This window comes from Oncorhynchus mykiss, unplaced genomic scaffold, assembly GCF_013265735.2.
Source record: "Oncorhynchus mykiss isolate Arlee unplaced genomic scaffold, USDA_OmykA_1.1 un_scaffold_190, whole genome shotgun sequence".
Lineage (NCBI taxonomy): Eukaryota > Metazoa > Chordata > Actinopteri > Salmoniformes > Salmonidae > Oncorhynchus > Oncorhynchus mykiss.
Window position 1 is genome coordinate 207,324 of NW_023493676.1, and position 27,510 is coordinate 234,833.

The following is a 27,510-nucleotide window of genomic DNA, read 5'->3' on the forward strand; positions in this document are numbered from 1 at the left end:
TCGCAAATTGTGTAACAGTATAATTTTAGACCGTCCCCTCGCCCATACCCGGGCGCGAACCAGGGACCTTCTGCACACATCAACAGTCACCCTCGAAGCATCGTTACCCATCGCTCCACAAAAGCCGCGGCCCTTGCAGAGCAAGGGGAACTACGATTTCAAGGTCTCAGAGCAAGTAACGTCACCAATTGAAACACTATTTAGCGCGCACCGCTAACTAAGCTAGCCGTTTCACATCCGTTACAATTGCATGGAAATTTAGCTACTAATGTGGATATTGATCCAACACCTGCCGCTTATTCAAACCAGCCCACTGGGCACAGATGTCAGTTCAACATCTAGTTTCTATTTACATTTCTTTGATTCGTCAACTAAAGTGAATTCAACATGAAATCAACACAAAATGTCCACCGTCATTGGATTTAGGTTGCCAGTTGGGTGAAACACTAAATGTCACCAGCCAGTGGTTACCAGTTGTGTGAAAATTAATACAAATACCTTTTGTAGATGGATTTTTACAAATCCAATCCGTTTTCCACATTGATCAAACATCACATGGATTTGTTTTGTTCAAATCAAATCAAATGTTATTGGTCACATACACATGGTTAGCAGATGTTATTGGTGACATGCAGATGGTTAGCAAATGTTTTTGTTCACATACACATGGTTAGCAGATGTTATTGGTCACATACACATGGTTAGCAGATGTTATTGGTCACATGCACATGGTTAGCAGATGTTATTGGTCACATACACATGGTTAGCAGATGTTATTGGTCACATACACATGGTTATCAGATGTTATTGGTCACATACACAGGGTTAGCAGATGTTATTGTGAGTGTAGTGAAATGCTTGTGATTCAAAGTCCAACAGTACAGCAGTATCAAACAGATAATATCTAACAAATTCCACAACTAAACCTAATACACATAATCCAGTAAAGGAATGGGAAATATAGAAGTATAAAACATGGATGAGCAGAAACACAGCAGCTAAGATGCAATATATAGTGAAGAATAGATAGTGAAGGATACAGTATTTACAGTTGAAGTCAAAGATTACATACACTTAGGTTGGAGTCATTAAAACTAATTTTTCAACCACTCCACACATTTCTTGTTAACAAACTATAGTTTTGGCAAGTCGGTTAGGACATCTGTGTTAACGACACAAGGCATTTTTCCAACAATTGTTTACAGACAGATTATTTCACAATCCCAGTGGGTCAGAAGTTTAAATACACTAAATTGACTGTGCCTTTAAACAGCCTTGGAAAATTCCAGGAAATGAGGTCATAGCTTTCATAGCTTCTGATAGGCTAATTGACATCATTTGAGTTAATTGGAAGAGCACCTGTGTATGTATTTCAAGACCTACCTTGAAACTCAGTGCCTCTTTACTTGACATCATGGGAAAATAAATACAAATCTGCCAAGATCTCAGAAAAAAAATGGTAGACCTCCACAAGTCTGGTTCATCCTTGGGAGCGATTTCCAAAAGCCTGAAGGCGTCCTCTGGTCTGATGAAACAAAAATAGAACTGTTTGGACATAATGACCATCGTTATGTTTGGAGGAAAAAGGGGGATGCTTGCAAGCCGAAGAAAACCATCCCCACCGTGAAGCACGGGGGTGACAGCATCGTGTTGTGGGGGTGCTTCGCTGCAGGAAGGATTGGGGCACTTCACAAAATAAATGGCATCATGGGTGAGGAAAATTACGTGAATATATTGAAGCAACATCTCAAGACATCAGTCAGGAAGTTGAAGCTTGGTCGAAAATGGGTCTTCTTAATGGACAATGACGCCAAGCATACTTCCAAAGTTGTGGCAAAATGGCTTAAGGACAACAAAGTCAAGGTATTGGAGTGGGCATCACAACGCCCTGACCTTAATGCTATAGAAAACACATCATTTTACCCTTTTAAAAATAGTTATAGGGGGAGGTCCGGGGGATGTCTGTCTTTGAAAGGGTCATTGTAATATTTAAGATGTCCCCTTTACTGATGACCTAAACCTAAAAGTCAAGGGGTCTGAATACTTTCCAAAGAAACTGTAAGTGATTGAGGAGAGAGCATCATTGCTATATTCTAATTAAAATCATTGACCCATAAGGGAACACATGACCAAAGCAATGCGTGACCCATGCAGAATTAAAACTATATTCATCTTAATGAGAAATATAATCTAATAAACAAATGTTTGCATAACCAAAGACATGAAAACGGGTGGGAACATTGTATTTAGCTAGGATTTCATAAGGCCAGGAAGGTCATTCAGAATAACAATAGACAATAGTTAATGTTGCTAGTTTAGGTATGAAGATAGTGAAGGTTCATCAATGTTAAGGATGTTTTTTAATTTGACGTGGAAACAATGTTTATTCAACCAGTGGGAGGCTTGTAAAAGCCCACAGGAAAGTGGAATGAGGAACTCTTCATTGAGACAATCATGAAACAGCAATCTGTGGGTGAGTTGTAGTGGATATTATAATATAAGGATCTGCTGGAGTCCAAGTCAAACCAAGATTCTTTATTTCTGAGCTCAGAGAGAATAACAGTTTGGTATTTGGTATTTTACTAGGATCCCCATTAGCTGTTGCAAAAGCAGCAGCTACCCCTCCTGCGGTCAACACAAAACATGACACATAATTGTCACGTCTCTCGTCGGAAGGCATGGACCAAAGCGCAGAGTGGTAAGTGTTCATGATTTTTATTTAATCAAACATTCGAAGAAATTAATTATACAGAAAACAACTACCCAAAAAACACAGGTGGAAAAAGGCTGCCTAAGTATGATTCCCAATTAGAGACAACGATAGACAGCTGCCTCCGATTGGGAACCACACTTGGCCAAAAACAAAGAAATAGAAAACATAGAAATAAAGAAACTGGAATTCCCACCCGAGTCACACCCTGGCCTAACCAAAATAGAGAATAAAAGCTTCTCTATGGCCAGGGCGTGACAGCCGCTCTGTTCTGGGCCAGCTGCAGCTTTACTCTCTCTTTCCTTGCAGCACTGGACCACACGACTGGACAATAATCAAGATTAGACTAAACTAGAGCCTGCAGAACTTGCTTTGTGGAGAGTAGTGTCAAAAAAGCAGAGCATCTCTTTATTATGGCTAGACCTCTCCCCATCTTTACAACCATTGAATCTATATGTTTTGACCATGACAGTTTACAATCTAAGGTAATGCCAAGTAATTTAGTCTCCTCAACTTGTTCAACAGCCACACAATTCATTACCAGATTCAGCTGAGGTCTATAACTTAAGGAATGATTTGTACCAAATACAATGCTCTTAGTTTTAAAGATGTTCAGGACCAGTTTATTACTGGCCACGCATTCCAAAACAGACTGCAACTATTTGTTAAGGGTTTCAGTGACTTCATTAGCTGTGGTTACTGGTGCTTATATAGTTGAATCATCAGCATACATGGACACACATACTTTGTTTAATGCCAGTGGCAGGCCATTGGTAAAAATAGAAAAGAGTAGAGGGCCTAGAGAGCTGCCCTGCGGTACATCACACTTCATATGTTTGACATTAGAGAAGCTTCCATTAAAAACCCTCTGAGTTCTATTAGGTAGATAGCTCTGAATCCACATTATGGCAGAGGTTGAAAAGCCATAGCACAAACATTTTTAAACAACAGGTTATGGTCAATAATATCAAAGGCTGCACTGAAATCTAACAATAGAGCTCCCACAATCTTCTTGTTATCAATTTCTCTCAACCAATCATCAGTCATTTGTGTCAGTGCAGTACATGTTGAGTGCCCTTCTCTATAAGCATGCTGAAAGTCTGTTGTTCTTTTGTTTACAGAGAAATAGCATTAGATTTGGTCAAACACAATTTTTTTACAACAGGTTGCTAAGAGCTGGCTGCCAGCTTATAGGTCTGCTGTTAGAACCAGTAAAGGCCGCTTTACCACTCTTGGGTAGTGGATTAATTTGGCTTCCCTCCAGGCCTGAGAACAAAGACTTTCCTCTAGGCTCAGATTAAAAATATGTCAGATAGGAGTGGCTATAGAGTCAGCTACTGTCCTCAGTAGCTTTCCATCTAAGTTGTCAATGCCAGGAGGTTTGTCATTATTGATCGATAACAATTGTTCCACCTCTCCCACACTAACTTTACAACATTCAATACTTGCACTGCTTTTCTTTCATTATGTTTTTTTCCATCATTCTTTATATCATTGATCTTGGCTTCATATTAAAGTTTATTATTTTTGTTGAGTTTGGTCACATAATTTCTCAATTTGCAGTACATAAAACAGCCGGCCAGATGTGCAGCCAGACTTATTAGCCACTCCTTTTGCCCCAACTCTTTCAAACATACAGTTTTTAAATTCCTCATCAATCCATGGAGCCTTAACATATCTAACAGTCAGTTTCTTAACAGGTACATGTTTATCAATAATTGGAAGAAGCAATTTCATCTGGTAAAAACAGGTAAACACATTATCAGTCAACAATATAAGACAATGGGAGCACTGTGTATGTTCTCTGATGAGTTGTGAGTCAATGAGATGTGAAATATCAATATACATGCTAAGAGAAGTAATTTCTCTCTCCTGTGTAGATTCTCTAATGATGTTTACGTGACTGTTATGAGTAATATGTTTTCCCAAAATCTAATCTTCTGTAAAGCCTTCTCCTCTGTGTCTCATGTTCTTTCAGGCTTCCTAAATGGGCAAATGCTTTGCGCCCTGGGAGGAGTGGTAATGCATCTCCCCTGTGTGTATGATCTTGTGCTGTTTCAGGGTCCCTAACTGGTTAAAACACTTGCCACACTGGGAGCAGTGGTAAAGCTTCTCCCCTGTGTGTATTCTCTTGTGCTGTTTCAGGGCCCCTAACTGGTTAAAACACTTGCCACAATGGGAGCAGGGGTAAGGCTTCTCCCCTGTGTGTATTCTTTCGTGTTTTTTCAGATCCCCTGTCTCATTGAAACACTTGCCACACTGGGAGCAGGGGTAAGGCTTTTCCCCTGTGTGTATTCTTTCGTGTTTTTTCAGATCCCCTGCCCAGGTGAAACACTTTCCACACTGGGAGCATTGGTAAGGCTTCTCCCCTGTATGAATTTTCTCGTGAGCTTTTAGGTGTCCTTTCCGCCTATACATCTTTTCACATTGCGAGCAGTGGTAAGGCTTCTCCCCTGTGTGTATTCTCTCATGTCGTTTCAGCTCCCCTGACTGGACGAAACACTTTCCACAGTGGGAGCAGTGGTAAGGCTTCTCCCCTGTGTGCATAGGCTTCTCCCCTGTGTGTATTCTCTCATGTCGTTTCAGCTCCCCTGACTGGTTGAAACACTTTCCACAGTGGGAGCAGTGGTAAGGCTTCTCCCCTGTGTGTATTCTCTCATGTCGTTTCACCTTCCACAAATCGTTAAAACGCTTTCCACAGTGGGAGCAGTGGTAAGGCTTCTCCCCTGTGTGTATTCTCTCGTGTCGTTTCAGCGTCCCCAAATCGTTACAACCCTTTCCACACTGGGAGCAGTGGTAAGGCTTCTCCCCTCTGTGTATTCTCTCGTGCCGTTCCAGCTTCCCCAAATCGTTAAAACGCTTTCCACACTGGGAGCAGTGGTAAGGCTTCTCCCCTCTGTGTATTCTCTCGTGCCGTTCCAGCTTTCCCAAATCGTTAAAAATCTTTCCACACTGCATGCAGCGGTAAGGCTTCCCCCTTGTGTGTATTCTCTCATGAGTTTTCAGGTTTCCTTTCTGGTTAAAACTCTTTCCACACTGGGAGCAGTGGTAAGGCTTCTCCCCAGTGTGTATTCTCTCATGTTGTTTCAGCTCAAATAAGTGGTTACAACCCTTTCCACAGTGGGAACACTGGTGTCGTCTTGCTGGTTTGGACGTCCCTGGCTCTGGTTCCTCTGAATCTGGTCTTTCTCCTGCCAAAGACAGTGTTTTTTTTAAATAGAGACCCGAATGAAACCTCCACATGATAAAACGGCCTTGCTACGAGGGTAAATCCTAATCAGATCCCTCAATAACCTAAGGCCCGTTTTAACAATCTCAGTGTGATTTTAAAACAAATGTTGTAAAGTTTCCTGGTAATTACTGACAATGTTTACACTACTTATTTATTCATTCTATTTTCGTCAGAACACAAAAAACTAAACAGTTCTAGGACACTCAAGACACAGACGTCACTGGATTCCAATCGAGCAGGGAGTTCTAAATATATAACTTTCATAGCTGTATGATACAGAATGCGACCTACAGTCGTGGTCAAAAGTTTTGAGAATGAAAAATATGAATTTCCACAAAGTTTGCTGCTTCAGTGTCTTTAGATATTTTTGTCAGATGTTACTATGGAATGCTGAAGTATAATTACAAGCATTTCATAAGTGTCAAAGGTTTTTATTTACAATGACATTAAGTTGATGCAGTGTATATATTTGCAGTGTTGACCCTTCTTTTTCAAGACCTCTGCAATCCGCCCTGGCATGCTGTCAATTAACTTCTGGGCCACATCCTGACTAACGGCAGCCCATTCTTGCATAATCAATGCTTGGATTTTGTCAGAATTGTGTTTTTTTTTATGTTTGTCCACCCGCCTCTTGATGATTGACCACAAGTTCTCAATGGGATTAAGGTCTGGGGAGTTTCCTGGCCATGGACCCAAAATACTGATGTTTTGTTACCCGAGCCACTTAGTTATCACTTTTGCCTTATGGCAAGGTGCTCCATCATGCTGGAAAAGGCATTGTTCGTCACCGAACTGTTCCTGGATGGTTGGGAGAAGTTGCACTCGGAGGATGTGTTGGTACCATTCTTTATTCATGGCTGTGTTCTTAGGCAACATTGTGAGTGAGCCCACACCCTTGGCTGAGAAGCAACTCACACATGAATGGTCTCAGGATGCTTTACTGTTGGCATGACACAGGACTGATGGTAGCGCTCACCTTGCCTTCTCCGGACAAGCTTTTTTCCGGATGCCCCAAACATTCGGAAAGGGGATTCATCAGAGAAAATGACTTTACTCCAGTCCTCAGCAGTCTCACCAATCCCTGTAACTTTTGCAGAATATCAGTATGTCCCTGATGTTTTTCCTGGAGAGAAGTGGTTTCTTTGCTGTCCTTCTTGACACCAAAAGTCTTCGCTTCACTGTGCGTGCAGATGCACTCACACCTGCCTGCTGCCATTCCTGAGCAAGCTCTGTACTGTTGGTGCCTCGATCCCGCAGCTGAATCAACAAGCCTTCTTCACAACAATTGAACCGCTCTCCTTGAAGTTCTTGATGATCCGATAAATGGTTGATTTTGGTGCAATCTTACTGGCAGCTATATCCTTGCCTGTGAAGCCCTTTTTGTGCAAAGCAATGAGGACGGCACGTGTTTCCTTGCAGGTAACCGTGGGTGACATATGAAGAACAATGATTCCAAGCACCACCCTCCTTTTGAAGCTTCCAGTTTTGGGGGAGATTCAGTTAATTTGCATAGAAAAGAGGGACTTTGCAATTAATTGCAACTCATCTGAACACTCTTCATAACATTCTGGAGTATATGCAAATTGCCATCATACAAACTGAGGCAGCAGATTTGGTGAAAATTAACATTTGTGTCATTCTCAAAACTTTTGGCCACGACTGTACACACTTCCTTAAACATAAAATAAGTAAATAAGTCATTTTAAGTGGAAGTCCAAAACTTGTTTTTAAGTTGAAGACACAAAGCACATCAGTAAAATCTCCCCGTTGTTGAAAGGGTTCGACACCTGCTGTTTAAATGGCCCAATTTCTTATTTAGATGTTCACAGGTTTTCAACATTTTGACTATCGCTGATGTCATATTTTGTAAAGTAAAAAATAAGGTGAAATATTTGTAAAGATGTTCCTAAAACTGATAGTAACTACAATAAACAAAATTATAAACACAACATGTAAAGTGTTGGATGTTGAATCAGCTGAAAAAAAGGATTGCAGAATGTTTTACATCCCTGTTAGTTAACATTTATTCTCTGCCAAGATAATCCATCCATCTGACAGGTGTGGCATATCAAGAAGCTGGTTGAACAGCTTGATTATTACACAGGTGAACCTTGTGCTGGGGAAAATAAAAGGCCACTCTAAAATGTGCAGTTTTGTCACACAACAATGCCACAGATGTCTCAGAGGGAGCGCGCAATTGGCATGCTGACTGCAGGAATGTCCATTTTTATATATATTTTTACATTGGAGACAGACACAAAGCACATCAGTAACATTTCCCCGTTGTCGATAGGGTGGACACAGAGAAATTACAAGATTGTATTAATACTGTTTAGCCATCAAATAGCTTTGATGGGTACTCTCTCATCTGTGTCTATGGGACTGAGTTGGGCCTCTGGAGCTTGAGCTGACAATTGATTCATTACTTACTGATAAAAACCTAAAGCCGGGTTGGGGGGTTAAAACAACACCAGGTGCAGATGACCACAGGATGAACCCAGGATGGCTTGTGATGCCCCCCAATCAGCATGGGAGGGGTGGAACCAGCCCTGACTAAGCATTTATAAGAGCTCTGTTTTTCATTCAAGGTTAAGCTCTCGGCAACACACTCAAGAGTGTGGGGTCAACAGCTTCATTATTGCAATAATTAATCAATATTAAATAATGATGATTGTTTGAAGAAATGACAAAGTCTCTCTCAGTATACATGAATTTCCATGACAACGCCCGCTGTGACAATTTATTTTATTTAGACGTTCACAAACTTCGTACATTTTGACCATCAAAAATATATTTTGTGTAAAGTAAAAATAATTTTGGGGTAGATGTTTTTTTTTTAATATTTTTTTTAGCAACATGTGAATGAGCTGAAATAAAAGACCCCAGAATTTTTTCACATGCACAAAAGCTTTCTCAAAAATGTTGAACACAAATTTGTTTACATTCCTGTTAGTAAACATGTCCCCTTTGCCAAGATAATTAATGCACCTGAAAAGGTGTGGCATATCAAGCTGATTAAACAGCACGATCATTACACAGGTGCACCTTGTGTTGGGGAGAATAAAAGGCCACACTAAAATGTGCAGTTTTGTCACACAACACAATGCCACAGATGTCTCAAGTTGAGGGAGTGCGCAATTAGAGCTGTTACCAGATAATTGAATGTTCAATTCTCTACCAGAAGCCGCCTCCAATGTCGTTTTAGAGAATTTGGCAGTACATCCAACTGGCCAACCACAGACCACATATAACGACGCCAGCCCAGGATCTCAACATCGTCTGAGACCAGCCACCCGAGTTGTATTCCTCTATGTAATGAAGCCTTTTGTGGGGAAAAACTAATTCTGATTGGCTGGGCCTGGGCCTGGCTCCGCAATGGGTGGGCTTATGCCCTCCAGGGTCCACCAATGGCTGCTCCCCTCAGTCATGTAAAGTCCATAGATTAGGGCCTAATTTATTTATTTACAATGACTGACTTATATGAGCTGTAAATCGTTGAAATTGTTGTTTATATTTTGGTTCAGTATACACACAGACACGGTGCATTCGTTAAGTATTCAGACCCCTTCACCCTTTCCATATTTTGTTACATTTCAGCATTTTTCTAAAATTGATGAAATTGTTTTTTGCCCCTCGTCAATCTAAACTCAGCAAAAAAAGAAAGAAACATCCTCTCACTGTCAACTGCAAACTTAAGATGTGTAAATATTTGTTGGAACTTAAGATTCAACAACAGACATAAACTGAACAAGTGAGATGTTACCCCACTCTTCCACCAAGGCACCTGCAAGTCCCCGGACATTTCTGGGGAGAATGGGCCTAGCCCTCACCCTCCGATCCAACAGGTCCCAGACGTGCCCAATGGGATTGAGATCCGGGCTCTCCGCTGGCCATGGCAGAACACTGACCTTCTGGTCTTGCAGGAAATCACGCACAGAACGAGCAGTATGGCTGGTGGCATTGTCATGCTGGAGGGTCATGTCAGGATGAGCCTGCAGGAAGGGTACCACATGAGGGAGGAGGATGTATTCCCTGTAACACACAGCGTTGAGATTGCCTGCAATGACAACAAGCTCAGTCTGATGATGCTGTGACACACCGCACCAGACCACGACGGCCCCTCCACCTCCAAATTGATCCCGCTCCAGAGTACAGGCCTCGGTGTAATGCTCATTCCTTCGACGATAAACGCGAATCCGACCATCACCCCTGGAGACAAAACCGCAACTTGTCAGTGAAGAGCAGTTTTTGCCAGTCCTGTCTGGTCCAGCGATGGTGGGTTTGTGCCCAGAGGCGACGTTGTTGCCAGTGATGTCTAGTGAGGACCTGCCTTACAACAGGCCAACAAGCCCTCAGTCCAGCCTCTCTCAGCCTATTGAGGACAGTCTGAGCACTGATGGAGGGATTGTGCGTTCCTGGTGTAACTTGGGCAGTTGTTGTTGCCATCCTGTACCTGTCCCACAGGTGTGATGTTCGGTTGTACCGATCCTGTGCAGGTGTTGTTACACGTGGTTCCACAGGTGCATGTTCATTAATTGTTTATGGTTCATTGAACAAGCAATTGAATTGACTTTCGCGCTCTGCCTTTTCAGCGGAATGTTAACCATAAGAAGTTAAGACTCCATAATGTTTCATCATTAGATGCTACAGTCCTCCTTTAAGACTCCATAATGTTTCATCATTAGATGCTACAGTCCTCCTTTAAGACTCCATACTGTTTCATCATTAGATGCTACAGTCCTCCTTTAAGACTCCATAATGTTTCATAATTAGCTGTTACAGTCCTCCTTTAAGTCTCCATCATGTTTAGAATGTGTCTGGAAGCGCTACTCTATCTATTCTACTCTCATCCTTTCAGTTTTAATAATATTTAATAATAATAATGTTATAATAGGTAATAACTAACTTTAATAACTAGTTAATACCTGCCTGGTGCTCCAACAAAATATTTCTTTACCCCCCCTAACAATACCGCTACAGAATTAGCATAGTAGGCCATGTAATTTAAGGTAATCTGAAATATCTAGGACTAACTTATTCCTTGCCACCCATTCTGAAACTCACTGCAGCTCTTTGTAAGTGTTAGGGGGGTTGACTGGGACAGGCAATGTAACATCCATCATATTTTGAGAAAATGTTTTTGTAAAACATGCACCTTACATCAGATCATCTTGAAACTTTCTCTCTGAAGCGAACTTTCATCAAGGTTTTATATGGTCTATTGGTTTCTCTCTAAAGCTAACTTTCATCAAGGTTTTATATGGTCTATTGGTTTCTCTCTAAAGCTAACTTTCATTAAGGTTTTATATGGTCTATTGGTTTCTCTCTTTTCATTGGCAGAATCCTTTTTCAGTGTTATGATATTAATAACATCCATATCCACCAGTCTATCTTCCTGTCAACTAACAGAACTCTGCTGGTTGTCCTGGTAACAGATACCAGTCTATCTTCATGTCAACTAACAGAACTCTGCTGGTTGTCCTGGTAACAGATACCAGTGAGCAGATATATTGTATTTGTTCAAACTAAACTACAGCACTTACTTTGATGAGTCAAATCTGATCCTTTCTTCTCTTCTCCTCCCCTCACAGTTCCACTCAGCCCCGTTGTTTTCCTGCAGTCCACCAGCAGCACAGACAACCTCTTCATACCCAGCAGTAACGTGCTACCAGGAGAGGCACGACACATGGACTCCGGGAGGGTGGAAGGGCTAGCGTTGTCCTGGTAACCATAAAGAGGGGACACAGACACGTATCATTATGGATGCTGATGTCACTGTTGTCATGAAGTGCTTTACAGAAACCCAGCCCAGACCCAGAGAGAGCAAGCTGTATGCTAGACCAGACCAAGCTGTATGCTAGACCAGACCAAGCTGTATGCTAGACCAGACCAAGCTGTATGCTAGACCAGACCAAGCTGTACCATCTGGTGTTCTGATCTGGAGAGACTCTTCTCTGCCTCGTCAGCATCAGGATGTTGTTGAGGCTCCGCAGAGGATCCACGATAGTCATGTCTCTCTCCTGTGTGAACGAGAACATCAAACAGGTGGTAAACATATGATCTACTATTGCAATCACAGAGACTTACAAGAGGCATGAATATGTCTAAAAAGAGCCTAAAATGCCCACTTTCATCTTGATTTCCTCAAAAAATATTTGTGATGCAAATGTAAAAGGGTTGTTCCACAAAATGGGTGCCTTTTTTATATTTTAAGTAGAACATATGCACCAATATTGAATTTTAAAAGCCTGTTATATTAGATGAGGAGAACTTTAATGTAGACCACATGGAGAATTCAATACATCTAATTGAAAAGTCCCAAAAATATATGAACCAATGGCAGATCGACCCTTCAACAATTCCTACAGTACTGAACAACATATTCAAGTGTAGAACTTCAGTAGAATGCCCCTTAAAACCCCCACATTAGATCAACAACGGCATAGTCCCTGTTTTTAAGACAGTACTCACTGGTGTTAATCGGATCTTCTGTCTCCTCCTCTTTCACTCCCAAAACGTCTTCCTTCTTCACCTTTATTGAGACAGCATCCTCTTCCTCTCTAAAAGGTTTGTTCTCTTCTTTCACTATAACAGCCTCCTCTTCCTCCTTTTTCATTCTGAAAGATTCTTTCTCCAAACAGCAGACCCCCTCTTCATTAGCAAGGGAGGAGTAGTTCAGTGAGCTCATGGTCAGGGATGTTAGCTAGCTAGCTAGCTAGCATTAGCGACTAGCCTAGTGCTAACCTCAGTATCAATCTTTAACACGTTTGCAAATTGAACAAGCACATTAGGTTAAAGTTAACCAGTAGATACGTCAACTGAAATGCGTTTAAAACACTGACATTAGTTAATGTACATTAACATGGTCTAAAGAATCAATCTTTCAGTTTTATGTTGTCTAGCAGGCTACCGAGGTGGTTGTAAGAGTTGGCGCCTTGTTGTTCTTGAAGAAGCGTCCCGTCCAGTCCATTATACGTCACGCAAGAAGCATCACCTGAAAGTCGCACATCGCCATCTGCTGACTGGAGTCGGTAACGCAGTTTGGAAACAATAGTTACGACACTTATTGTATTGGAAAGAACGTCAAAACAATTTAACAATAAGCTGATATATTTTCTCTTACGTCTTACAAATAATACGTTCCTGTACACAGACGTAGAAGCTTAATATGAATATGTAGATGATTAATAAATACTTCTATGAATAGGTAGTGTGTTGATACACATTTTCTCTGTTCATTTTTCACATTCTTTTTTATCTACATGTGACCATACTTTTCCCTTAAAGCCACGCTCTATAAGATACAAATCATCCTGTAAACAACAGAACAAATGCATCACATGCAAATAGCACTTGATTATCTGTAGTGCTTTACACTGGGTAGACAAAACATTAAGAACAGCTGCTCCTTCCATGACTTAGAAAGACTAGGTGAATCCAGGCTAAAGCTATGATCCCTTATTGATGTCACTACTTAAATCCACTTCAGTCAGTGTAGATGAAGGGGGGAGTCAGGTTAAATAAGGAATTTTAAGCCTTGAGACATGAGACATGGACTGTGCATGTGTGCCATTCAGAGGGTAAATGGGGAAGACAAAATATTTAAGTTACTTTGCACGGGGTATGGTAGTAGGTGAAAGGCGCATCGGTTTGTGTCAAGAACTGCAACGCTGCTGGGTTTTTCAGCTCAACAGTTCCCATGTGTACCAAGAATGGTCCACCACCCAAACAGTGGTGGTCAGTGCCATTTAAGATGAGGGAGGACCATTTGGTTTTTCATGGGCATGGCCTTATTTCTACTACAGCATGTTGGATGACTGTCATTCATATTCCATTCACCCTGTTCAATGTAACAGCGATAGGTTTAGACTACTGTCATTCATATTCCATTCACCCAGTTCAATGGCTACCTGCAGCAGGAGTCCCATGTTGACAGGAGAGTCCACCTTTATTTCTCCCTCATTATGAACATTCATATTGGTCAACAGTCCTACTGTGTGTATTGAACATTGATATTGGACTGTAGCAGCTAGCTAACTGGCTACTGATCAACCTATTGTGTGTATTGAACATTCATATTGGACTGTAGCAGCTAGCTAACTGGTTACTGATCAACCTATTGTGTGTATTGAACATTCATATTGGACAGCCTTACCTATAGAGTAGCACCACCACCCATCAGCCCGTTCTCTTCTTGATGTCAAAGCTGCAGTGTATTGTTGCTATAGGAGTTTTTGATGAATAATAATTCAAATTGTGAAAATAGAAGTGTACAATTTATATATATATTTTTAATCAACTTTAAAATACTGTTTGAGTCTATGCAGATGTATAATCTGAATAGGAAAATACATTATCAATAACTAGTTTACATCAACATACCGAGCCACAATCTGTAAAATGTGACCATACTATTCATTTAAAGCCCCTCTGTCAGATATAAATCATCAGAGTGGGAAACCAACTGACATGGAAACAATGGAGCAAATGTATCAATGTATCAAATGTATTATGACATCATATAGAACTACTCAGACATTCCAAATCAGGCTTCATCCATATCATGAAGGTGGATATTGATCCAACCATTTCCAAAGTAATGACCAGGCTGATGGAAACAGGATATGCTTTTACAATTTTATAAATGAAGACAGAGAATTTGTTGGTTTGTTTTACATGGTGGGTCTTTTTGTGTCAGTAAACATGAATGAGTGAGAAAAGGCAGTGGAAACTCCTTTATTTATATAATAACCATCATATCGAAGTTAACGTGGAGTCATGAGATGATATGTTGATTGGTCCTCCCACTATGACTTGGGAAACCATGCAGTTTATTAGGCTACAGATGAAATAAGTTATGAACTTCACAGGGTGGTGAAACTACATGTGATGAGCTTGATGCTCCTTTCCAATACATTTTGATGGTCTTATTCTGGTGACATGATGATCGATGCTTGGTTGTCATTTGACAAATAAAATAATATCTCTCTTATCCATAATAATCTCATCATGTAGGTAGCCTACCAACACTGTACAGTTGTGGCCAAAAGTTTGGAGAATGACACAAATATACATTTTCACAAAGTCTGCTGCCTCAGTTTGTATGATGGCTATTTGCATATACTCCAGAATGTTATGAAGAGTGATCAGATGAATTGCAAATAATTGCAAAGTCCCTCTTTGCCATGCAATGAACTGAATCCCCAAAAAACATTTCCACTGCATTTCAGCCCTGCCACAAAAGGACCAGCTGACATCATGTCAGTGATTCTCTCGTTAACACAGGTGTGAGTGAGTTGACGAGGACAAGGCTGGAGATCACTCTGTCATGCTGATTGAGTTCGAATAACAGACTGGAAGCTTCAAAAGGAGGGTGGTGCTTGGAATCATTGTTCTTCCTCTGTCAACCATGGTTACCTGCAAGGAAACACGTGCTGTCATCATTACTTTGCACAAAAAGGGCTTCACAGGCAAGGATTTTGCTGCCAGTAAGATTGCAACTAAATCAACTGTTGTGTCTTTGGCTATGCCAGATTAAGTGATATGACATGCTATTCTATACTGTAGAGTTTATGTCATCTTATCATTGATGAGAATGTCTCAGATAACAACCGAACTGACATCATATTCATTAAGTACCACCACATATGTTCAACTGGTCGGATTACCAGAATATGGTTAATTTCCCCCCACCTTCTGATGTTCCCAGAATCTCTATGTTAACCAAGGGATTTACAAATGTCACATCAGTAGGGTAGAGAGAGGAAAAGGGGGGGGGGGGGGGGTATTTATGACTGTCATAAACCTACCCCCAGGCCAGCGTCGTGACACAACCATATATCGGATCATCAAGAACTTCAAGGAGAGTGGTTCAATTGTTGTGAAGAAGGCTTCAGGGCGCCCAAGAAAGTCCAGCAAGCGCCAGGACCGTCTCCTAAAGTTGATTCAGCTGCGGGATCGGGGCACCACCAGTACAGAGCTTGCTCAGGAATGGTAGCAGGCAGGTGTGAGGGCATCTGCTCGTACAGTGATGCAAAGACTTTTGGAGGATGGCCTGGTGTCAAGAAGGGCAGCAAAGAAGCAACTTCTCTCCAGGAAAAACATCAGGGACAGACTGATATTCTGCAAAAGGTACAGGGATTGGACTACTGAGAACTGGGATAAAGTCATTTTCTCTGATGAATCCTCTTTCCGATTGTTTGGGGCATCCGGAAAAAAGCTTGTCCGGAGAAGACAAGGTGAGTGCTACCATCAGTCTTGTGTCATGCCAACAGTACAGCATCCTGAGACCATTCATGTGTGAGTTGCTTCTCAGCCAAGGGAGTGGGCTCACTCACAGTTTTGCCTAAGAACACAGCCATGAATAAAGAATGGTACCAACACATCCTCCAAGAGCAACATCTCCCAACCATCCAGGAACAGTTTGGTGACGAACAATGCCTTTTCTAGCATGATGGAGCACCTTGCCATAAGGCAAAAGTGATAACTAAGTGGCTCGGGGAACAAAACATTGATATTTTGGGTCCATGGCCAGGAAACTGAGAGAGGGGCCCAAGCCCACCCAAGCTATTTTATTAAAAGATAAAAAACAGAAATACCTTATTTACATAACAGTAATTATTCAGACCCCTTGCTATGAGACTGTCAGAGCAAAAACCAAGCCATGAGGTCGAAGGAATTGTCCGTAGAACTTCGAGACAGGATTACGTTGAGGCACAAATCTTGGGAAGGGTACCAAAACACTTCTGCAGCATTAAAGGACCCCAAGAACACACTGTGGTGAAGAAGGTGCAACAGAGCCTCTTCAACATCAGGAGGCACCTAAAACCCTCACACAGTTTTACAGATGCACAATGAAATGACCCCAAGAACACACTGTGGTGAAGAAGGTGCAACAGAGCCTCTTCAACATCAGGCTTGTCACCTAAAACCCTCACACAGTTTTACAGATGCACAATGAAAGCCATAGGAAGTTGGTTGCAATTTCAGTTTAATCCACCAGAAAAGACAGAACATTCTGGTTACTAATTGATAAAAATAATAATAATAATAAAACCCCCATTATTTATATTTCTACTTTGCACATTATTCCACTGCAAATCTACCATTCCAATGGTTTACTTGCTATATTGTATTTACTTCGCCACCAAGGCCTTTTTTGCCTTTACCTTCCTTATCTCACCTCATTTGCTCACATTGTATATAGACTTATTCTTCTACTGTATTATTGACTGTATGTTTGTTTTACTCCATGTGTAACTCTGTGTTGTTGTATGTGTGGAACTGCTTTGCTTTATCTTGGACAGGTCGCAATTGTAAATGAGAACTTGCCTACCTTGTTAAATAAAGGTGAAAAAAATTTATAATAATTAACGACCAAAATTGGTTAAAGAAAATTATGAACCTCTGCAGATCTAGCTACGAAGAGACAGAATCATTTGATCATTTTAGATAATTTGTTTTGGTACTGTCCATATGTAGCTTGTTTTTGGTCGCAGGTGAAGGAATGGCAACATTTACCTGGAGCTAACTCTGCAGACAGCACTACTGGGGGATTTGAAAAGTCATAGTCAATTGAACAATAATATAATAATACTTTAAACAAACATGTTTATTTTTAATTTACTAGCAACTATGAGAATATAAAGGTCAAGAACTTTTGTGAAACAGCACAGTTAAAAATATATGGCAAATAGAAATCAAATGGGGTGGTCTTCAGAGATAGATGGGAGAGGTTTAGGGTAACTGAAGGATAGGACTGGATGGTCTTCAGAGATAGATGGGAGAGGTTTAGGGTAACTGAAGGATAGGACTGGATGGTCTTCAGAGATAGATGGGAGAGGTTTAGGGTAACGAAGGATAGGACTGGATGGTCTTCAGAGATAGATGGGAGAGGTTTAAGGTAACTGAAGGATAGGACTGGATGGTCTTCAGAGATAGATGGGAGAGGTTTAGGGTAACTGAAGGATAGGACTGGATGGTCTTCAGAGATAGATGGGAGAGGTTTAGGGTAACTGAAGGATAGGATTAAAAACAAACTAAATATAACTATTGTATAACACATTGTCTGTAAAATGTACATGGTACGTATAAGCTGGACATAGAAGCCTGAAAGTTGTTGTGCTATCGTTTCCTCCAATTAGGGAAGGGGTGATAGGGTTAGTGGAAAACAAAGGAAAATATATGTTTATACATACAGTGCCTTTAGAAAGTATTACAAATGTATATGTATTTTTAAACAGAAATAACTTATTTACATAAGTATTCAGACCCTTTGCTATGAGAATCGAAATTGAGCTCAGGTGCATCTTGATTCCATTGATCATCCTTGAGATGTTTCTAGAACTTCATTGGAGTCCACCTGTGGTAAATTCAGTTGATTGGACATGATTTGGAAAGGCACACACCTGTCTATATAAGGTCCCATAATTTACAGCGCAAGTCAGAGCAAAAACCAAGCCATGAAGTGGAAGGAATTGTCCGTAGAGCGCCGGCACAGATATGGGGAAGGGAGACAACAACAAAAAATATGCCGCATTGAAGTTCCCAAAGAACACAGTGGCTACCATCGTTCTTAAAAGGAAAAGTTTGGAACCACCAAGGCTCTTCCTAGAGCTGGCCGCGTGGCCAAACTGCGCAATCAGGGGAGAAGGGCCTTGGTCTGGGAGGTTACCAAGAACTTGATGGTCACTCTGACAGAGATCTAGGGTTCCTCTGTGGAGATGGGAGACACCAACACTCGCCTAAATAGCCCATATGCCACCATAGGAAGTGTTATGTGTTGTTCGCGAATGAGCCTTTGTCAATTTAGCTCAGAGTATGCCACACTATTCTATCTGTCACCTTTTTTAAATGGATTTTTTTCACCTTTATTTAACCAGGTAGGCTAGTTGAGAACAAGTTCTCATTTACAACTGCGACCTGGCCAAGATAAAGCATAGCAGTGTGAACAGACAACACAGAGTTACACATGGAGTAAACAATTAACAAGTCAATAACACAGTAGAAAAAAAAGAGAGTCTATATACATACCTAATCCTGCCTAATAGGCAGGCCAATCCTGGAGGAAAGTATTGGCTGTAAGAAGTAAGAACATAACATCTGGTTATTTTTAAATGACTTCTTATGACATTGCTTGCCAGACTGAACATTGTAGTTCATATTTTCCAGTCTGCGTTACCCACTCCAGTCAGCAGATGGCGATATGAATTTTTCAGGTGATGCTTCTTACGTGACGTATAATCTAGTGGACGGGACAGGAGGCTTCTTCAACCGCGACAAAAGGCTTCTGATTTAACCACGCTGTGCTTTGCTAGCAAACCTAAAACCGAAACATTGGAGCTCTTTAGACCAATCTTCTGTATATTACTCTTAGTGTTTTCAACATAATTCTGTTTACATATCTACTGGTTCATTTAAACGTAATTTGCTTGTTAAATTAGCAAATGTGTTACATTGATACTGCACTAGGCTAATCTCCCGGAGCATAAACTCACTCATCTAGACGGAGAAAGAAACTGGTGAAAGGAGGCAAAGAAGCTTGAAGAATGAATAAGGAGGCTATCACATTGAAACAAGAGGATGATATTACAGTGAAAGAGGAATATGGGAACGAGGTTGTCAAAGTGGAAAAAGAGGTAGAAGCTTTCAGAATCAAAAAGGAGGAAGATGCCGTAAAATTGAAAGAGGAGGAAGACCCTTTTGGAGTAAAAGAGGAGGATATCTCAATAAAAGAGGAAGACGTTTTGGGAGTGAAAAATGAGACTGAAGATCCGATTACCACCAGTGAGTACTGTCTTAAAAACGGGCACAAACTATGCAGTTGTTTTTAAAGGGGCATTATACTGAAGTTCTACACTTGAATATGTTGTTCAGTACTGTAGGAGTTGTTTATTAAGGGGCAATCTGCCATTGCTACATGTATTTGGAACTTCAAAAATGGATTTATTGAATTCTCTATGTGGTCTATATTAAAGTGCACTTATTCTAGTATAGCCGGGTTTTAAAATATAGTATACACTGCATTTCTACTTAAAATATCAAGTGGATGCAAAATGCACCCATTTTGTGGAACGGCCCTTTTACATTTGCATCACAGTGGTGGGAAAAGTAGCCAAGTAAAAGTGAGCCACACAGTAAAATACTACTTGAGTAAAAGTTAAAATATACTGAAGTATATAAATCATTTCAAATTCCTTATATTAAGCAAACCAGATGGTGCCATTTTCTTGTTTGTTTTTATTTTATTGACGGATAGCCAGGGACACACTCCAACTCTCTGACAATCTACAATTGAAACGTGTGTTTAGTGAGTCCGCCAGATCAGAGCCAGTAATGATTACCAGGGATGTTCTCTTGATTAGTGAGTGAATTGGACCATTTTCCTGTCCTGCTAAGCCTTCGAAATGTGATGAGTACTTTTTGGTGTCAGGGAAATGTATGGAGTAAAAAGTACATTTTTTTTATATATGTAGTGAAGTAAAAGTACAATTAGTCAAAAATAGTAAAGTACAGATTCCCCGGAAAGCTACTTAAATAGTACTTTAAAGTATTTTTTACTGAAGTACTTTACACCACTGATCACAAATATATAAAAAACACAATTAAAGTGGATATGTATTCATTCCTCCTGTAAGACTCTGTGATTGCAATAGAAGTTGATAAGTTTACCATATTTTTGATGTTCTCATTCACACAGGAGACAGACATGACTATTGTGGATCCTCTGGGGAGCCTCAACAACATCCTGATGCTGACGAAGTAGAGAAGAGTCTCTCCAGATCAGAACACCAGATGGTACAGCTTGGTTTGGTCTTGCGTACAGCTTGCTCTCAGGGTCTGGTCTGGGCTTCTGTAAAGCACTTTTTCAACAGTGACATCAGCTTCCATAATTATATGTGTCTGTGTCCCCTCTTTATGATTACCAGGACAACTCTAGCCCTTCCTCCCTCCCGGAGCCCCTATGTCATGCCTCTCCCGGTAGCACCTTACTGCTGGGTAGGAAGAGGTTGTCTGTGCTGCTGGTGGACTGCAGGAAAACAACGGGGCTGAGTGGAACTGTGAGAGGAGGAGAAGAGATGAAAGGATCAGATTTGACTCATCAAAGTAAGTGCTGTAGTTTAGTTTGAACAAATATAATAGATCTTCCCACTGGTATCTGTTACCAGGACAACCAGCAGAGTTCTGTTAGTTGACATGAAGATGGACTAGTATCTTTTACCAGTGGGGCTGTCCCCAACTAATAAAAATCTTGTTTGACTTAGCCACCTGTTCTTTTCACCAATCAATTGGTGCAAATTTTAAACCTGTATTTCTATATATACACTACCGTTGAAGAGTTTGGGGTCACTTAGAAATGTCCTTGTTTTTGAAAGAAAATCATTTTTTTGGTCCATTAAAATAACATTGACAATCAAAGCCACAAGTGCTGATGCTCCAGATACTCAACTGGTCTACAGGAGGCCAGTTTTATTGCTTCTTTAATCAGAACAACAGTTTTCAGCTGTGCTAAAATAATTGCAAAAACGTTTTCTAATGTTCGATTCGCATTTTAAAATGATAAACTTGGATTAGCTAACACAACGTGCCATTGGAACACAGGACTGATGGTTGCTGATAATGGGCCTCTGTAGATAATAATGGGCTTCTATGTAGATAATAATGGGCCTCTGTGTAGATAATAATGGGCCTCTGTAGATAATAATGGGCCTCTATGTAGATAATAATGGGCCTCTATGTAGATAATAATGGGCCTCTGTAGATAATAATGGGCTTCTATGTAGATAATAATGGGCCTCTGTGTAGATAATAATGGGCCTCTGTAGATAATAATGGGCCTCTATGTAGATAATAATGGGCCTCTATGTAGATAATAATGGGCCTCTATATAGATCATAATGGGCCTCTGTAGATAATAATGGGCCTCTATATAGATCATAATGGGCCTCTGTAGATAATAATGGGCCTCTATGTAGATATTAATGGGCCTCTATGTAGATAATCAGCCATTTTCCGCTACAACATTAGCAATGTCTACACTGTATTTATGATAAATTTAATGTTATTTTAATTGACAAAAGGACATGTATATCCTAACACGATCCGTGTTGTAAACAGTATTCTGCATGAATTCCGACTCTTTCAACTTTTAACAAAACAATTTTTTGAAATCAAATTTTGTTAGCAATCAAACATAGCTTAACACGGTCAAGTTCGGTTTCTGTGCAATCCTCAGACACTCTAGAAGGCAACCAAACATGTTTCATAATTCTACATTACGTATTGGCTATACAAGACCTGAATTAGCCCATGAAGGTTCTTGGACCAATGACCACCTATCGTTTTGAAACCTAGCTAGATAGCCAATGAGCTGGGATTTCCAGCAGTATGTGAACGCCGTTTGTAGGACAAACAGCCATCGTGCTAGAGCTGTGCACAACAGAGTTCATTCTCTGGTGAAAGGAAACCAGATGCACGGTAGTTTACGTTTCACAGCAGTTCATTCTCTTCTACAGACTTCTCAAGTCTGAAAAAGTTAAACATGGTTACTAAGAGTGGAAAAGTTAAATCTCAGTCCAAGTATAATCATTTTGATGATATTATTGCAGAAATTGACCAACAGAGTGACACAGAAGGAATGGATGAGGACTCTGCGAGTGACCAGAGTTTTGAGTAAGTAAAACAAGTTTTTACTTCTCATGCTAATGCAGTTGTTTAAATGGTTGCATATTTATTTATATATATATACACACACACACACACACACATACAGTCAAAGTTTACACACACTTAGTTTGGAGTCCTTAAAACTCGTTTTTCAACCACTCCACAAATTTCTTGTTAACCTCTCTGGTACAAGTGCGTCCCACCTCGACAACAGCCAGTGTAATTGCAGGGCGCCAGATTAAAAACAACAGAAATCCCATAATTAAAGTTCCTCAAACATACAAGTATTATACAACACTTTAAATCCAGCCATATTGTCCTGTTTCAAATAGGCTTTACGGCGAAAGCACGCCAAACAATTGTTAGGTCAGCCCCTAGCCACAGAACCATACAGCCATTTTCCAACCAAGGAGAGGTGTCACAAACGTCAGAAATAGCGATTAAAATTAATCACTTACCTCTGATCATCTGGTGTCACTCCCAGGTCTCCATGTTAAACAATAAATGTTTGTTTTGTTCGATAATGTCCCTCTTTATGACCAAAAAAAACCCTTTTTGTTCGCACGTTTAGTCCAGTAATCCGAATGCACAAGGTGCGGGCACAAAGTCCAGACAAAAAGTTTTTTTAAAGTACAATAAAAGTTTGTAGAAACAGGTCAAACTGTAGTATGATCTAAAATAAGGACGCGCGACAACGAGGTTCTAGCTCCAGCCTGTTTATTAACCTAACCCTCGCATGTCCTACATAGGTACGGATACCCCCAAGGGACATCCTACTACATCTTCCCCTCTCCCATGAACAAGAACTCAACATGCATAACCACTGAAGCACAACTGAAATGCAATTTGGAAACCAGTATTATTCTCTAACATGCTAATTCCCATCCTGAAACCGTATGAAAGCATTCAATCACACAGTATGAACATTAACTTAGGTACAGTCTCTTTTTGCTGGGTATGTTCCCCAGCAGTATGTTTTCTCCACGTAACATAGTCTTTCAGCCACTGGTGGCTTCACATCCCTTTCTGGGTGCGCTTTTGGCTCTGAGCATTCTCTCTCCTTCACCCTCTTTTTGTGCATTTTCTGTGGCCTCAGTCTGTGTGGCTGGTAGATCTGGAAGAGCTCTGAGGTGTGCTTTGTTCCTTCATACCTCTTCTGAGCCTGTGTCCACCACATAGGAGCGTGGGGCATCCGCTTTCCTTAGCACTATTGCTGGTGTCTTTGAGTTTGTAATCCACACACGTTGACCTTCGGTCAGCTCTGGCCTCTCCTTAGCACGGTGTCTCCGATTTAAAGTCTCCAGTTTGCGTTTGTTTCAGCCGTTTGTCCCTCTCAGCGAAGGCCTCCCTTTTAGGCCATCGGGGTTTAAGCTGAGCCAGCGAGAAAGGCCAATGACCACTGATCGTCTTGAAATCTAGCTGGGTAGATAGCCAATGAGCTCAGGTAAACGACAACATGTGATGGTTCTATCCAGGAAGACTATCGTTTGTGGGAAACTCAAGCGTATAGACACAACCATTCGCCATTGAAAACTCTACGAGGCCACGCTGGTTACGTGCAGCATTTCAGAGAAGAATTATGGCAAGTAAATCTTTAAAATCAAAGACAAAGTATACAGATCTACACGATATCATTGACGAGATTGATAGAGATAGTGAGAGTGAATTACTACAAGATGAGTCAGACCAGACAGTGACTATTCTTTTCACTCTAAATGGAGAAGATTCTGTGTTGGATTGGTGAGTAACGTTGTTTGAAATGAATAATATTAAATATTATTCATTTGAGTTGTTTGAGATATATATATATATATATTTTTTGCCATATATAAAAATATGACTAGGACATGAAATATAAAGTACACATATGTATAAAGTAAACATTGCTCTACATTGTGGGTGTATCTGTGTGTCTGTATATATTACATATATTTTTACATGTCCATTCCATGTTTAGATAAAATACAACACCTCACCTTAGTGGATGTTTACTTACTCTATATATAATCTGTGTCTTTATTTCACAGTCCCAGCGATTCTGATTGGGAGCCCATACTGCCAAGGTGCAAATCCCCCACTGAAGCTGGTCCATCTGCCCGGCCATCAAGAGGTGTGGAGCCGGTGACAAAGAAGCGGAGGAAGGAAAGTGTGGAACCTGCTGGCAGTGCGGAGGAGGGTCGTTGGCACTCTGTGCTGGAGGAGGATGTGGCCCCACCGCCTCCAATTTTCAGACCAAAGAGGCCACCAGGTCCTCAGCTGGCCATGACCTCTAAGTACAGCCCCATGCAACTTTTTCAGCTGTTTTTCACCTCGGCAGTTGTTGATTCCCTGGTGTTGAACACTAATAAGTACGGAGCTAAGAAGCAGGAAGGCAAGAAAGAGACATGGAAGCCCATTTCCAGGTCAGATCTTTTTTGTTTCATGTCTATGGTCATGTACATGGGTGTTGTGAAGCTAAAAACCCTGAAGGACTACTGGAAAACTGCTCCCCTCTATCAACTGCCTTTCCCATCCACTGTCATATCATGCAAAAGGTTTCTGACAATCTCAGGGGCGCTTCATATCAGTGACCCAGAAGTTGATAAGGACAACGAGACGAAGCGAGGCACGGCGAGGTTTGATAAGCTCTGCAAAATTAAACCTCTCTACCTCGACATCATTGAGGCCTGCAAAACCTATTTTCAGCCTGCCCAGAACCTTTCCATAGATGAGAGGATGGTAGCCTCAAAGGCCAGAAATGGCCTAAAACACTACATGCATAACAAACCGACTAAATGGGGTTACAAACTGTTTGTTTTGGCCGATTCTGCGTGTGCATACACATGCAATTTTTTTATCTATGAGGGGAAGAACAGTTGTGCGACCGGTAAGAGACTTAGCTATGACTCCGTTATGCAGTTATTAGATTTTCAGCTGCTAGGGAAGGGCTACAAACTGTTTGTGAATAACTTTTACACAAGCCCTACCCTGTTCACAGACCTGAGGAAGCTGGAGATGTGGGCCTGTGGCACCATTCAGACCAACAGAGTGGGCTTTCCGAAAACCAGGGTGAACGACATGCCTAAGCAGGCTGAGCGGGGTACCATGAGATGGATCCGTGAAGATGGCCTGCTGTTTGTGAAGTGGATGGACACCAGAGAGGTGGCACTGTGCTCCACTATCCACAAGTCCTTCAGTGGTGATCACGTCGTCAGGCGTGTGAAGGACGCTACAGGGGCATGGACCACCAAAAATGTCCCCATTCCTGCAGCCATCAAGGACTACAACAAGAGCATGGGAGGTGTGGACCTGTCAGATGCGCTGATAGGATACTACAATGTTCTCCACAAGACAATGAAATGGTACAAGACATTTTTCTATCATTTCATTGACATTGCTGTGGTGAATGCCTTCATCCTCCAGAAGGAAATGGCTAAGAGCTGTGGACAGCCCCCCATCTCACAGCTAGCCTTCAGAGAGCTGCTCATCCAGGAGCTTGCTAGCTACAGCAAGTCCACTGTAGCACCTTCTGTCCCCTCTACGTCTGTCCCCTCTGCTCCAACTAGTAGTGTTCACCTGCCCAGATTCATCTCTGCAGACATGAATGTGCCTCGGGGCAAAAAGGGCACAGTAGGGAGACGTTATTGTTTTCTGTGTCACATGAAATGCCCCATTATCTGCACCAGCTGTTCAGTAACCCTCTGCTTTACAGCAGAAAGAGACTGCTATTGGGCATGGCATCAGAAGAACAATATTGTGTAGAGGACTGAGGGTCTTCACAATATTGTACATTATACATTGAATGTGCGTAAATAGTTACCCTTGTTATTTGACATTTTTTCAAATGTTCATATTTTTTGGGGGGGGGGGGGGGAAATATGTTAGAATGGCATTCAAGTGTTTTGTATATAGTAATTTACTTCAAAATGTATCATTGTACCAATTCGGCCACTTGGGTACATTTGGGCAACATGTGTGGGACACCTAGGTGACTATATACTCAATGGCATGTAGCTCACTCATTCCTGAAGATATCTTTCTGAAACTTTTTTCAAATACTGTTGCCATCTTATGTTCTCCATTCAAACCACCCCCAGCATCCTATCTGTATGTTTGGATGTTCTTGTTTCAGTTGAAAGATGATGCAAAAAACAATAAAAACAGAAAACGTATGTTTATTTCCTTGTATTTTCTTCTACCAGATCTATGGTGTTATATTCTCCTGCATTCAATTCACATTTACACAAACTTCAGAGTGTTTTCTTTCAAATGGTACCAAGACTATGCATATCCTTGCTTCTGGGCCAGAGCTACAGGCAGTTAGATTAGGGTATGTCTTCAGGTGGAAATTGCACAAAGTAACCCAAAGAGGTTTTTAATAAGGTAAGGTAGGTTGAAAGGTTAGGTTAGGTCAGTTGGTTGGTAGGGTCTGTCAGCTGACAGACAGAGAAGATACATAATAAAGGAGAGACTGAGTAAGAAAGTGATCAGAGTAACCATAGCAACAGAGGACATGGTGTCAGCAGCAGCTCTCTACAAAACCTCAAATGTTGCATCACTTCCGGTGGGCCTCAGAGAGACATATCTAGATGGCCTCAAATCTTCCCTTGGACAGATGTAAATGAGCTGTTGGCTAAATCTGGTGCTACGCATCACTTCTGAGACCATTGAAATCAGTAGACATGAAAATTACCAGCACTCTGACTCTGTCCTGCACCAGGAGAGTCTAATGGAGGGTAATCTAGAGAGAGAAAGATTTGTCCATTGCATGAACAGTTACAATTGATTTCCTCCAACATTACAGCATTTAATCTCACAGCACATTAGTTGTAATGTCTGAGATGAGGGATTCATCATACCTGCTCTTGATGAAGAGTGACCACTGATATCTTCAGATGTCAGGATGTTGTAGAGACGTTTGGGA

General features: G+C 41.1%; 2 protein-coding genes across 2 annotated transcripts in view; one reads left to right on the forward strand and one right to left on the reverse strand.

The window, feature by feature from the left end:
• LOC110519498 (zinc finger protein 397-like) overlaps positions 1-27,510 on the reverse strand; it is a 48,509-nt gene that overhangs the window by 6,986 nt on the left and 14,013 nt on the right. The window lies entirely within an intron of this gene.
• On the forward strand, positions 20,994-26,417 carry LOC110515530 (piggyBac transposable element-derived protein 4-like). Its single transcript, XM_036972711.1, has 3 exons — positions 20,994-21,047; positions 22,550-22,613; positions 24,635-26,417. Exons 1-3 carry the CDS (start codon positions 21,020-21,022, stop codon positions 26,346-26,348), a joined length of 1,806 nt encoding a protein of 601 aa, XP_036828606.1. The 5' UTR covers positions 20,994-21,019; the 3' UTR covers positions 26,349-26,417.

Coding starts and splice junctions, on each gene's coding strand:
- LOC110515530 (XM_036972711.1), top strand. CDS start 21,020: ATGAAAGGATCAGATTTGACTCATCAAA. Junction 21,048..22,549: donor ATCAGATTTGACTCATCAAA/GTAAGTGCTGTA, acceptor ATATTATTGCAG/AAATTGACCAACAGAGTGAC. Junction 22,614..24,634: donor GCGAGTGACCAGAGTTTTGA/GTAAGTAAAACA, acceptor TTTATTTCACAG/TCCCAGCGATTCTGATTGGG.